We start from the raw sequence: 14,135 nt of genomic DNA, 5'->3' as shown, positions 1-14,135 counted from the left end.
GATAGATCTCCATGAATATCATGGAGAACTTTGTATTGAAGATCCAAGAGAGAGAAGAAGCCATCTAGCTACTAACTACGAACCCGTAGGTCTGAAGTGAACTACTCACGAGTCATTAGAGGGGCGATGATGATGAAGAAGAAGCCCTCCAACTCCAAAGTCCCCTCCGGCAGGGTGCCGGGAAGGGTCTCCAGATGAGATCTCGCGGAAACGGAAGCTTGCGGCGGCGGAAAAGTATTTTCGAGGCTCCCTGATTTTTTGCGGATTATTTGGGAATATATAGGCCAAGGATCTAGGTCAGGGGCGGCCAGGGAGGCCACAAGCCCTGCCACCGCCGCCTCCCCCCTGGTGGCGGAGTGGGGGCTTGTGGGCTCCCTGGAGCCCACCTGGCTTGGCCCAAAGGCCCCCTGATCTTCTTCCGTTCGGGAAAAAATCATTTCGGGGTTTTTATTCCGTTTGGACTCTGTTCCAAAATCAGATCTGAAAAGAGTCAAAAACACAGAAAAAATAGAAACTGACACTTGGCACTGAATTAATAAGTTAGTCCCAAAAAAGATATAAAAGGTACATAAAACATCCAAAGAAGACAAGATAACAGCGTGAAATCATCAAAAATTATAGATACGTTTGAGACGTATCAGTCATCTTGTAGTCATAGAATTGCTCCATGACGTATAATTCGATGCTAGCGTGTGAGGCCCTAAACTTGGCATCGAGCGCATCCCACATGTCCTTGCCATTCTCAAACGACATGTACGAATCCATAATGGAATCATCAAGAAAACTCACAAGGGCGCACTTGAAGAGGGTATCGATCTTCTCAAAAGCTTCCTGCGGTGCAACATTAAGATCGCCCTCGGGCTTGTCCTTGGTGGCGTCATAGCATTACATGGTTTGAAACTAGTAGAATGCTCTCATGCTCCACCTCTTATATTGCACCCCTTGAGGGTGGGCGGATTCATATGTGCAGAAAATCCATTTGGAGTAGATTGCCCATAATCAGGTTTTTGGATTGTTGAATATATGAGCAAATTAATATGAGATTTAATCCAAATAAGCATTAAATAAATCATGACGATAGAAACAAAGATTAAACTAATCATGCAGACTACCTTAGTTATTGGATTGTTGAATAGATGTAATTGAACTTGCTATCAAGTAAAATTGTCATCTGGAGATAAGCATAGCACTGAATTTCCTGGAGGAAATTACAACAAGTAGGTTTGTTTGCTGACAGATGAAAATGAAAAGGGGAAAATGATTTGTCTTTCTTCCATTGATCTCAGAGGTTACAACAAATTACAATGCCCTAGAAAACAAAACACGAATAGTTTGGTTCAATCATTGAAGCATTAATTTCATTAAAGAAAATGTATCGCATCTGCTAGTTAGTTAAAGTAAGCTAAATGACATAACATATCCCTGCTGCTGCTGCTGCTTGTGTGGGTGGCTACCTTGGCAACTTGGGGAGGAACCTCATGTCTAACTTCATGTCTAACTTCATGTCTACCTGCTGCTTGTGGAGCACGGCCGGCGTGACGCGAGCGAACAGCGACGGCTTCTTTTGCTTGGCCGGGAACAGGAAGCTCTGCAGCGGCACCTTGGCCTTGGTCGGCACCCGCGCCAGCACCCCGTCCGGCCCCTCCTCCACCCCCTCCTCTGCCGGCGAGGCGGAGGAGGAGAGGTTGACGCCCTCGTTGAGCTTCTTCTCGATTGCGAACTGGATGGTCTTGACGTGGTCCAGGCCGCTCTGCAGCTCGTCCGAGACCCGGTTGTTCTCCTGCTGCATGTTGAGCACCTCCCCCTGGAACTTGCCGGCACTGTAGGAGGTGAAGCGCGGCGCGCCCTCCTCGGTCTGCTCTGCCTGCTCCGTGTCCATCTCCAGCGCCGTCGAGATCTCCTCCTGGATGTCGCACAGCGACGTGAACCTGCACTGCAGCTCGCCCCGTAGCATCGCGTTCTGCTCCGACCACACCTGCAGCTCCGTCTTGAGCGCCCGGAGCTTCTTCTCGCCGTCGGCGCCATCTGCCGCCACCCTCCTGAGGTCGTCGTACTTGTTCTGGAACTCCTGCACCCGGCCCATGGAGGAGCTGAACTTCATCCAGAACTCGAGGTTCTCCTCCAGCAGCGTGTCGATGTCGCGCCTGAACTTCTCCTCCAGTGGCGATGGGTTCTCCACCTCGGCGATCGCCGGCAGCCTCATGTCGTCAAGGTCAGCAGCAGGAGGGTCGTCTTGCATGCTTGAGCCCATCCTGATGAGCTTAGAGATGGAAGAAAGGCTCTGCTTCCTCTGATGGCTCAGGCTGGGTGTCCTCCTGTGTCCTCCTCTGATGCTGCCCCTCTCCCTCTCCCTCTCCTTCTCTTTCTCCTTCTCTCCGATGAGATCGCGCAGCGACCTGATCTCATTGAGGCACTCCTGGTTCTTCTTCTCCACATCCAATAGCTTCCTCTTGGTGTCCTTGTAATCCTCCAGGAGCGACGTGTACTCGGATAGCAGGACCTTCTCCTTGTCTTCCAGCCCGTCCATGAGCCGCTCCTGCAGTTTCTTCATGTCGCCGTCGGCACAACCCTTCTCGCCCTTCTCGTTTTGCTCGTCAGATTCTCCGACGTTAGAGGAGATGTGGCGAAGCCGTGCCAGCGAACACGGCCGGGAAATCTTGTCATGCCCATGATCTGAATTTTTAGTGCCATCTACAACAGACGCATCAGTAGTGCTCGCTGCCGCCCCTGTTTTCGCCACATCAACGGGTGCAGCAGCAGCAGCATCATCATCTCCAGTGCTGGCTTCTTGGGGTTGAGGAGTCTGCACCACGGTAGCCTTCTCTTCTTCTACCTGTTGTTTGTGTTCTTCTTCCTTAGGTGGAGGTGGATGGCTCTCGCTGGATGGCTCGGCAGGAGGCGGTTCTTCCTCGCTGGATGGCTCGGCAGGAGGCGGTTCTTCCTCGCTGGATGGCTCGGCAGGAGGCGGTTCTTCCTCGCTGGATGGCTCGGCAGGAGGCGGGCTGGATGTCTCGGCAGGAGGCGGTTCTTCCTCGCCGGCTAGCGCCGACGTGTGAGCAGCCTGGTAGTCGCAAACCGGCGACTGCAACATGTCGGCGAAATTACTGAATCTGCTTATCGTTTCGGTGAAGTTTGAACGTATCGTGCTCTCGTCTTTATGGAAGGAGCTTTCGAGAGCCTGCACTCTGACCAGCTCCTCTTCCACCTGCTTCAGCTTCTCTTCCACTTCACTCGAGCCTTTCTCTTCCTCCAGGTTCTTGACGGAATTCTCCAGCTCCTCATTTTCGCGGTGCATTCTTTCGATCTGCGAGGTCTGCGACGAAACCATAAGCTCCAAATCGACAACTTTGTTGACAAGCTCGTCCATCTGCTCCGTGATCTCGTCCATGGAGATGTTGCAGTCGCTCGTGAAGTTTTCCTTGATCTTGTCGACTATTGTCTGCATCTGCAGCTCACCCAGCTTCACATGGTACACGTCTCCCATCTCCGTGACATGATTCTTCCGTATGTTTTTCTCCGCCAGGTCCGGTAGAGACTTGCCATGTTCGTCCAGTATAGGCTTGAGCTTCTCCCTCAGCACTTTGACTCGTTCAGACTCGTCCAATGCCTGCCTAGCAGCGGTCTTGCGCTGTTCTTGCAATCTGACAATGGTGTCTTCACAGGATTTGAGGGCCGTCGCTGTCATCAAGGCTCTGGCTTCATCGTCCTCGATCACAGCGCTTACGTCAAACTTGTCCTGGAAGTGGCAAGCTTTTTCTTGCATCTCATTGATTTCCTTCTCAAGATCCCAGTACTTGGCAATGCCACTCTCATACGAGTTCTTGATGAACTCTTTCTCGGTCTGCATCACAAGTATAGCTTTCTGTAGCCTGCTGATTTCTTCTCGTGCATTCTCCTTGTTCATCGGAGCTGGATCCGTCATTGCCCCGCCGGGCCCTGGCGCTTCTCCTTTCTTCTTCTTCAGCAACCCATCCACTGTCGACTTGTGGATCTTGCGCGGATCGACCGGGGTGAATGCCTTTGGGACATTGTCATCCTCCTCTTCTAGCATTGCATACTGAACCTGGTCAGGGAAGGCGGTTGCGATGGTGTGGTTTGCCTTGTGCAGCTCCCCTGACATGATGTCATACCGGTCGGCGAGACCCCTGTACATCCGGTACACTTCTTCCACCTGAGTGATCACCTCAGGCCGCCTCTTGTAGTACATCTCTGCTCTCTTTGAAAAGGAATCGGCTTCCTCTCCAAGGAGTAAGAGCATGCACTTGACCCTGTGCTCCATATCTGCACATCAAAAGAAAATTTTCTTAGCATATCAATCAGAAGTATGAAGATATGTACTATCATTTTACAGATTTTTTTTTTTTACAAAGAATCTGGCTGCTTTTAGAGAAGTTTAGCAAGGTGCTCCAATCCTCCGAACAGATGCTGACAAATTGTCGATGTTTGGCTAGTACGTTTACATTATCCTGTTGTAAAACAATTGCTGAAAACAAGAAATAAAATATGCAAGGTGACAGACGGTTTCAAGACTTCATGCTATCTAAATTAAAAATAACATCATTTTTGGTGCAATTAATCAAGACAATTCTTCCCACGATGCACAGCATTTTACATCAGAATGGATGAAATCATCAGATCACGGATGCTCGGAACTAACACCTGATCAGTACCATTTCCATGGGCAGCAAAGGATGAAATCAGCAGATCAGGGATGCAACAGGCCTGCACTGATTCCATGGTGCAGATTTTACCCAGACAAGCATACACAATATGCATGTCAATTCTGAGATGTGACTAATTCATTAGCCACAAAAAAAATTGCATATTAATTTTGAAATGTGGCTGATTGGACAACTTGTAGATAAACCTGATCCATAATCCGAAAATCCCCATTTGAACAGATTCATGGAAATGTGCAGATAACGTGTAATCGGGAAAGCGGATGAATACCTTGGAGGTGATTGTCGAGCCATTTGGACTGCTTCGTGCGGATGTGGCTCGCCCACCACCATGAGTACGCATTGCTCGCCGCCCGCTGCAGCATCCTGCCTTCTCTGCCTCTTCCTCCTCCAGAACCCAACCCAATCTCTTGGCATTAATCTTTTCCACTATACATGACGACCATACCACGAGAAAAGAGACAAGTGGGAGGTGAAAAGACAAGAAAGGGGGAGGGAGGAGATGCCATTGAGAGGCTGATAGCCAAGTCCATTCATTGCAAATATATCAATGCCTAAATATAGCAAAGATGGTGAGAGGTTAACGAACGCATGCAGAAGGATGAAGTGCAGTGGAAGTGATGGACCAAATGCATGCATGCTGTTCCAAGAAGCCATCCGGACGGTAATCAACTTTTCGCATGCATGGGGCTGTTGAAAATGCATAAATTTCATTGAAAAATAACAAACCTCCAAAAATCATGTGAAATTCCTAGGTTACAAACATGCCAAATATTTCTAGCAGCACACTACACACCTCAAATCTATATATCAATAAAAGTGCTCAAGATGCATGTGGCTACAAAGTCCCATTCATCTGGACAGGGCTGGCAATGCTGCGCTCCCTCTCATGCATGCTCCTATAATAAGGCTGGAACGATCATGACATGCTCCTCACAGTTTTACAGTAGTTTGCAACCCATGCATGCACACTCTGAAAAACCTGTAGCTCGCCGGCAAGTAAATTTTTAGCCATCTCTTTTCTGAACGGATGCATGCTCCTAGATGCAGCGCCATCAACGATTTCAAGTTGCTGCAAATAAAACCAAATCAGAATATGCACATGAATTTAATCTGATGGAACGATCTTCTTATTCAAATTGTTCTCTGCTCCGACAAATGGGTTTCTCTTACAGTCTTTTTCACCATCATAGTCGTCCATACAAAAAAAGTTATAAGTTTAGCTTTCTCAACAAAAATGTATATGTAAATAAAGAAAGTTAATATACCAAGGCCATTCTTTCACCTAACCACCTCTAATCCTATACAAGTGGAACCGTATGCAACACTTGATACTTCAGCGATAAGAGTGACACCATTTTAATTTGTCCAACTTATCATACAACACAAGTGCTGAGTACTAACAGAATGTAACAAAAAGTTGCAACAGGGTAGTGCTGTATTTGTTATTTGGCTTTATCGGTATTGCTTTTTAGTGAGACAGAATTCTCAGCTCTTGTCAGTCTCCTCACCTCAATAGCTGTAGAATGACCCTGAATCATGTTGTCAAGGTGCAAAAGCAACTTGCGGTGAGCATGGACTTCTCTCTCCGCATGCTTCAGAGGACGCCTCGCAAGCCGGCCATCATTTTCAGCAGCCTCCATGGCCATTGCGTCCAATTCTAAACAGGTTATCTTATGTCACTGAACACTGATTAAAAATCCTGAATATCTAACCTACATGTAAATTATCCGAATGATGTAACTAAAACGAAATACAGAAATATATCATAATAGCACATAGCACCTTCAATTGAGGTGGCACAGAAAACCCGGACAAATGCACGCAAGACCTGTGGAATCCCAACCCCTTTGTCTCCAGAGTACTTGACTTCCCTGTGTCCATCATTCATATTCAGTGAGACAAAACAGACACCATGTTCTCATCATGCAAAAGATATAACAGAACTAGAGCTATTTCAAACATTAGTTGACTTCCAGAAATAATTACTTGATGTATTATAGATACAATTCAGATTTTTCAGAGAAAATACTTAAGTTGGTATTTCAGAGAAAATACTGAAGGTGCACAGTTAGCACTGCTGGATTTCAAGGAACTCTATCTATTAAACCTCTGAAAATCACTAGACTGTGCGGGAACTTTACAAAGTGACCTGAAACAAAATCTACCTAGACCTGCTACTATACAAATGTACAATATGGTCGACACAGGCATAGACTTTTGCATTTTCAGGGCAGTCAGAATATCAGAAATAATTCCATTCCACCTTAACTATCCGATGTCTTCATTACGAATGCTGCAAAGCAAATCTAGAATATAACCAAACAATGAACTGAATTAGCTGTAAACACTGCCAAACAACATACTTAATGGCAAAAGAAGTTCTCGTACAGCCAGAGCTGCACGCATGTTCAGATTTTGGAGTACGGTGCTTTTGCCATATGTCAAGCTTCTTTTTATAAAGTGGATCTTCCTCTGACATATCTATCCAAATATGTGCCTGAAAAAATGTAATGAAAACTTTAAGAATACGGGGACAATGCTTCGAGAACAAATATGTATGTATGAAGTCATATGATTGCATAGTCAGTGGACATCATGTTTACTACTTCCTCCGTTCCTAAATATAAATCTTTTAAGAGATTTCGCTAGGAGTCTACATACGGAGTAAAATGAGTGAATCTACACTCTAAAGTATGTCTATATACATCCGCATGTAGTCTACTAGTGGAATCTCTAGAAAGACTTATATTTAGGAACGGAGGGAGTAGAACTTAGTAATTAATATTCTCAACATGTTAACTAGCCATAGATGACTCGATTACTGGTGTCAGAGCCTCAGAGGACCAAAATCCCATAATCTGATGGTTCATTAGTTACCACTATACCAACTAAGATTCCGAAATTAAGTGCTAGTGTTTGACCATCAACCTGTGGTTTTACCTGGTCATATATGTTTCTGGAAAGTGTAAATCCGAAGTTAAGTGCTAGTGTGGCATTCGAGTATTTCCCATATCTTATCATGACCTGAAAAATATAATGAAACCTCACTGTATTATTATTTTTACTCCGAACAGATGGTTGCCTGGGTGAGAAGCATAAAGATGGAGCTCGTGAATTTGCATACTCATAATTAACCATGTTATCCAACCACAATAAGGTTCAAGCAAAAAAAGTTCTTCAAAACTCACCTGTTCACCAACAGCATAATTCCTGTCGGCAATGACCTGTGAGTAACTGAAAATTAGAACGTAAAGTGCCTTCATAACCATACCGCGCAACTGCACTACTAAACATTGAACCATATATCATATATGTACCTCTGAAACATCTTTCTGTTCGTCATATACTAATATAGAATTAGAAACGCCGTCATGGTTAAGGAAGTCTGCAAATGGAATCTAAATGATGTTTTCAGATGGTGAAAACTGTTGATGCACAACGCATTCAATATATTTAAGTTGCAAATGAAAGGAAGGCAGAGATTTAGAAAACTGTACCAGTGATACACCTCTCAAAGTCTGCCAAGCTCGAGATGAAACTGCATGTGCCATGAAAATAGTCTTAGCTCCTAAGTTTAACAGCAAGCAGAGGACACAATTTCAGGGGAAATGCAGCAAAGCAATCCTATTATACCACTTACCAGCTTCTCAAATGAGATCACACATGACAAAACAGTCCAGGTACAAGCATCTCACTTGCTAAGTTGCTTTTATCATACAACTATGTTATATTATGATGAAGTCAATCAATCATGTATAGTTTCAGTAAAGTAATAAGAATAATAAACCACCCAATTTCCAACAGGTTGAGCTACCAAAATATCATTTAATTATGTTGCTGAATGCCATGATTATGTATTATAAATGTATGCAGAAAGGAATAACATAAATAACACTTTAAATCTTAGAGATTTATACATACCCAAGGCAGAAGCATGCATGAAATCCTCCAGCTTGATTTCTCCAAACAAATGTGGAAAATTTTCAAGAGCCTTGCATATGAAAAAGGACAAACAGTTATTAGATTAATTAACCCAAAAAAAGTAGGCCGGTTTAAGAGAGAAACAGCACAAACTGGTTTGACGGCTGAAAACTGTCTCAAGACATGTTCCTTCTGTTGGATGGTTTCATCGTAAATTGAGCTACTTGTGACTGTATGAAGCTCATTCAGATCCCAGAACATCTGTAGAAATTACATATTTTCTACATCAAATATTTTTTGACAAAGTGATAGTTCGTGGGTTAATCAGGAAATGAACATAAATAACCTTTTAATGTATAAATGGTTCAGCAAAGTTTGTGCTATGATGGAATTACAAGTCTTTTAAATAAAGCAAAACAAACCTAGTAGGAAGAAATCATAATGATTCACGCCTATCACTTTAGCCTCACCAATAGTCTAAAATCGGATTAACAACAAGCAGGCGCTTCTGTTGGCAATCAAACAGAAGAAAACCTGGAGTCTTCATTTTTTTTTCCTCTACGAAAATAACCATGGAACCTTCATGCGTGTGTGTGTGTTTGAAACAAACAGAACCTTTATGCCATCAGTACATATTTGTGTCGCCCATCCCTATTCCTACAAAAGAATTAAATGTGTGTAATATTTCTGTTCCAGGTGCATACCATGTTGTGCATGTGATCCTTGGACGGAAGAGATGTAACATACGGCGCCCATCCTGATTCCTACAAGACAGACAACCATAATCCGGTATGTTTCTCCCCCGCAAAACTCCTTTTTCTTATTATTATTAGTACTATGACACAAGGAGAAATCTTTCAGAACAGATAAAGGTGGCGCTGTCGCGGTAAGCAGGGGAATTAACCAAACAAGACGTACGTGTCCCAGGTGCTGCTCCATCATGAGGAGCACGGCTACCTTGGCTGCCGTGTCTCCGGCGATAGGGTCATCGTCGAGCAACAGGCGGACCTCCTGAGGAAGTTTGTCCTGAGTAAGCTGCTGCATATTACAAGAAGATAATTCAGCAAACCATAAAAATTACTCGTAGTTGGCAGGATACTGCATCTTTGCAGAAGAAGGGGGATCGCTTTGCTTAGGATTGGGATTTGGGAAGATACAGCAGTGTGAGGCAGTTGCAGTATGCAGTCCCCCTCCTGAATCGGCCGCGAAGCCAACAGGGACCTGACCAACAACAAGACAATCGACAGTGCCCAAAAGAAACAACCTTTTTTTTTGGGGGGAGAAAAGAAGAGACCTTCCCAATCCCAATCCCAATCCCAAGGGCGAGGTTCCGACGCGCAGCGCCGACGAGATGCCGGACCCGGCCTTGCTCCGAAGCCACCGCAGGAAAGCGTCATCCTTCACCTAGACCAGAGGGCCGGCAAATTCATTCAGCAACCACCGCAGGAGGAGTAAATGAATCTAGTCGCTGCTGCTGAGAGGGAGGGATTTCTTCCCTCTTTTTTTTCTTGCGGTGAACCCTAGCCCAGATAGCTCACCTTGGGGATGGCGGCGGCGGACTGGCTGCAGGTGGGAGGAGGAGGGGCGCCGGCGCCGGCGAGGGCGAGGGCGAGGGCGAGGCGGCGGCGCACCACTCGCGCAGCCATCCTCCTAGTACTTCCCTCTGCTTCTGCTTCTGCTTCAGTTCCGGCACAACAAACAGAGCGAGGAGTTTCCGGGAAATATATTTTTTCATAAGGATAAAATTGCTACGCACTTAAAAGTGTTCATAGGAGGTGTGTGTATGTTATACTATTAGGGTTATAAAAAACCTACATGAACACTTATATTTAAATAATAGTTTATCTATATCTAAATAAAAATTATAATTGAGAAGAACTATACTATAATTATTTAAGAACGAAGGGTACACATGCGCTGCGTGGCACCTCATGGCGAGGGAGAAAAAAAAATCGGCCGATCCAAAAATTAGCACACCAAACATGTCAAAACTTGCCTCCGTGACAATAGTATCATCCCTCCTCTTTCTTCTTATCATCTCCTCTCCCCTGTTTTTCTTTCTTATGGATCCCCTTTCTCTAATGTGTCAATCTCCCAATTCTTTCCCCGTTTTTTAACTTTCTGAAGTTAAACATGATTAGGGTACCTTCTTTTTGGTCCCACTCCACTCCAACGTCCCCTATCCAACCAAGATCTGACTTGCACCCACCTATTTCAAGTTCAACCCCTACCCCTTGTCGATCCCCGACCGTAAGTCCAATGGCAAGGCGATCGAATGGCCATCTATCACGCCGCCAACTCCATCCCCAAGTCCCAGGCTTCATGATGGGAGGATATCAGGGCATATGGCATGATCCGACTTAGTGCAAGCATGTTTGTGTCGGATGCTCCATTTTTTTGATATGATTCACGGATAACTGCTCATTAAGGTGGTTCGAAACAATTTTTATGAGCGGAGGCATCAACTTCTTCCCGCAATTATATCAACAAGGAGAAACTATGGAATTTCCAACGCGCCTTGGTCGTCATCAAGTGTGTCACCTAGAACTATCGTGGTAGGCCCATACCTTGGTAATGATCGCATGTGTCAGAGTTGTGTCGAATATTATGTACAAGGTAGGTTACAATTAGACTTACAGTTGTATTGTGTTTACATAGGATACGGAGTCGTGTCCAAGAAGGACACTTGTATCCTAGGCCTATCATATATAGCGGGCAGGAAAGGACCCACGTTCATGGGAGTGGGGGCCTAGGACCCCACTCAAAATATGAAACTCCAGTTATATTTCTTTGAAATTTTAGAATTTTTTGCCAAAACTATGTAAATTTGTACAAAGTGTGCCCCCACTCCTATTGTTTGCCCCCACTTAAAATAGTTTCTAGGTCCGCCCCTGATAGCGGGGGCTAGACACATGATGTAGCCTATGCCGACATAATAACACAGGCGTGCAGGGGGAGCCGGCGTCGTGTGCCGGTGCCCAAGGTGCGGTATTGTGACGGTGTCACGGGAAGAAGCGTCCGTAGTCGAACTTCTTTTAATGTTAAAACAAATCTCAACGATATGCGCGCGTGAAGCCAGCTAGGTGAGCCGACCGAGTCGTGCGGCCGAGGGACACGCACGGCACTTTTAATGTTTCGTGTGTGAGCTGCTGCGTATAGTTGAGATTTGTTTTGAAAACAAAAGAAAGATCGACTCCTCATATGACACGGAGAGGCACAAGGCAGATCAATCAAGGGAAAAAGAAATTCAGCAAGGGATATGTTCATCGGGAAGGCAAAGATTTAAGAGAGTAATTAATTAGCTAGCTTCGGGAGTTGTGCTAGTGAGCTATACACGTGAAGACCAGTAAGTTGTTTTGGTTGGAAATTGCTATTTGTACACGGAGGCTAGTCGTCTGCTCCGGGCATTGCGTGGAAAGCTCAGTTAATTTTTTGCAGGGTCAGCTGTACAAAGAACCATGACGTCAACGGGTATCAGGTTTGAGGTGAAGAAATTCGATGGAACTGAAAACCTTGGGTTATGGCAGACATGGGTGAAAGCTTGTAGGCACAAAAAGATGCTTGAAGGCGTTGCTGGAAGTCATGCCGGCTAAGATGAAATTATCATATGATGGATGGAAATTCGATTGGGTCGGACTGGATAGTCTGACGGATCGACGCGAGTCGGTTGGTACAGAAGACGGTGGTAGGATCGGAGACGACGACATAGGAACGTGATGATGATGGTGATCGACTTCTGGACGTGGAAACACACGGCGCAGGCTCTAGGGCTTGTGTGGCTTCGACAAGACTATGGCGCGGGGTTGATTCAAGACGGTGTACATGTGAGCTTGAAGTCGATGGGGCGCAAGGGGTGGACTGATTATCTACCATGGAGTCATGTTGAAGGTAGAGCTAGATTGAGGGGCTACGATGTAAGTCGACAAAGAGTCAAAGCCTATTCAGCGGGGGAAAGCGAGTGACACGTGGTTCGGACTGGAGTTCGGTGGTCTGATGGAAACGTGATACTCGTCATCGGTCGGTGATGATCGGTGGTACTCTGCAGTGGGGGTTGAGTGGTGTGGGTTCGCGACCCTTGAGACTCGACCGGACAACGGAGGCTCGACGCGGTAATAGCGGCGAGGTGTGCGGTACGCACAGGACATGGAGACGGGCCAGGGCTCTGGTGGTCATACATGTGGTGAGACAAACTGCCAATTTGATTCGAGATGAATACAAGCAATGGTAAAATTCCTTCAAGTTTTAGACGGACGGTCAAGGAAGAGCGGTGATGTTGAGTTCAGGTAACTCTTATGTGCGACACCCAATATGAATTGTTCACTTTCACGCAGGTCAGTGATCGACGTGTGATGGTGTTGGATACTCTGAAAGTTGCGAGCGCAACTAGAGTAATGTGGAGCTTAATTTCGTTCGAGCGTTGACTATGGTCAGAAAAAGAAGGAACTACAAGTTGCAAGTGAAGTCACATGGAGTCTTTGGAGTAGTAGCGGTGCACATGGAATAAGCTCAAGTCCGATGTGCATGGAAGTTTGACGCATGGACAAATTCAAGGTGGTGAAGAATATTCACCAAGGTGGAGTTTGTTAGAGTTGTGTCGAATATTATGTACAAGGTAGGTTACAATTGGACTTGTAGTTGTATTGTTTTTAGATAGGATACGGAGTCGTGTCCAAATAGGACACTTGTATCCTAGGCCTCTCATATATAGCGGGGTGATACGTCTTCGTCGTATCTACTTTTCCGAACTCTTTTGCCCTTGTTTTAAACTCTAATTTGCATTATTTGAATGGAACTAACCCGGACTGACGTTGTTTTCAGCAGAATTGTCATGGTGTTATTTTTGTGCAGAAATAAAAGTTCTCGGAATGTCCTGAAAATTTACGGAGATTTTTTCTAGAATAAATGAAAAATATCTGCACAAAGATCCACCGGAGGAGGTGGACCAGTGGGCCACAAACCCCACAGTCCGCGGCCACCCCCCTAGGCCGCGCCGTGAGGGCTTGTGGGGCCCACGTGGCACCACCGCTCCCAAACTCAGCTCTATTTATTCCGTCTCGCCCGGAAGAAAATCAGAGAGAATGTTTCATTGCGTTTTACGATACGGAGGCGCCGCCACCTCCTGTTCTTCATCTGGAGGGCAGATCTGGAGTCCGTTTCGGGCTCCGGAGAGGGGAGATCGTCATCATCAACCTTCCTCCATCGACAATTCCATAATGCTCTTCATCGTTCGTGAGTAATCTCATCGTAGGCTTCTTGTACGGTGATGAGTTGGATGAGATCTATCATGTAATCGAGTTAGTTTTGACGGGGATTGATCCCTAGTATCCACTATGTTCTAGATTGATGTTGCTACTACTTGGCTATGCTATGCTTAATGCTTGTCACTAGGGTCCGAGTGTCATGATTTCAGATCTGAACCTAATATGTTGTCGCCAATATATGTGTGTTTTAGATCCTATCTTGCAAGTTGTAGTCACCTACTATGTGTTATGACTCGGCAGCCCCGGAGTGACAATAGCCAGAACCACTCCT

The 14,135-nt window shown here is 45.5% G+C and overlaps 2 protein-coding genes across 3 annotated transcripts; both read right to left on the bottom strand.

Annotated features, from left to right (window-relative positions):
* Window positions 1-1,244: 1,244 nt before the first annotated feature.
* LOC123445747 (protein NETWORKED 2D-like) lies at window positions 1,245-5,265 on the bottom strand. Its single transcript, XM_045122781.1, has 2 exons — window positions 4,951-5,265; window positions 1,245-4,281 (listed from the first exon to the last, which is right to left on the bottom strand). The coding sequence occupies exons 1-2, from the start codon at window positions 5,042-5,044 to the stop codon at window positions 1,451-1,453; spliced, it is 2,925 nt and encodes a 974-aa protein (XP_044978716.1). The 5' UTR covers window positions 5,045-5,265; the 3' UTR covers window positions 1,245-1,450.
* Window positions 5,266-5,370: 105 nt separating this feature from the next.
* LOC123445748 (fructose-bisphosphate aldolase-lysine N-methyltransferase, chloroplastic) lies at window positions 5,371-10,279 on the bottom strand. 2 transcript variants are annotated; one of them, XM_045122782.1, is made up of 15 exons: window positions 10,142-10,279; window positions 9,898-10,007; window positions 9,761-9,824; window positions 9,522-9,641; window positions 9,308-9,367; window positions 8,757-8,864; window positions 8,604-8,673; window positions 8,180-8,220; window positions 8,000-8,080; window positions 7,871-7,906; window positions 7,623-7,706; window positions 7,046-7,179; window positions 6,465-6,553; window positions 6,191-6,339; window positions 5,371-5,751 (listed from the first exon to the last, which is right to left on the bottom strand). In XM_045122782.1, exons 1-15 carry the CDS (start codon window positions 10,247-10,249, stop codon window positions 5,599-5,601), a joined length of 1,407 nt encoding a protein of 468 aa, XP_044978717.1. In that variant the 5' UTR covers window positions 10,250-10,279; the 3' UTR covers window positions 5,371-5,598. The 2 variants fall into 2 exon arrangements, with proteins under 2 accessions (XP_044978717.1, XP_044978718.1); XM_045122783.1 differs by having other exon boundaries at window positions 5,698-5,855.
* Between the last annotated feature and the right edge of the window lie 3,856 nt (window positions 10,280-14,135).

Source organism: Hordeum vulgare, chromosome 3H (genome assembly GCF_904849725.1).
Source record: "Hordeum vulgare subsp. vulgare chromosome 3H, MorexV3_pseudomolecules_assembly, whole genome shotgun sequence".
NCBI lineage: Eukaryota > Viridiplantae > Streptophyta > Magnoliopsida > Poales > Poaceae > Hordeum > Hordeum vulgare.
The sequence above is the reverse complement of the archived record's forward strand: the minus strand, read 5'-3'. Positions and strand labels throughout refer to the sequence as shown.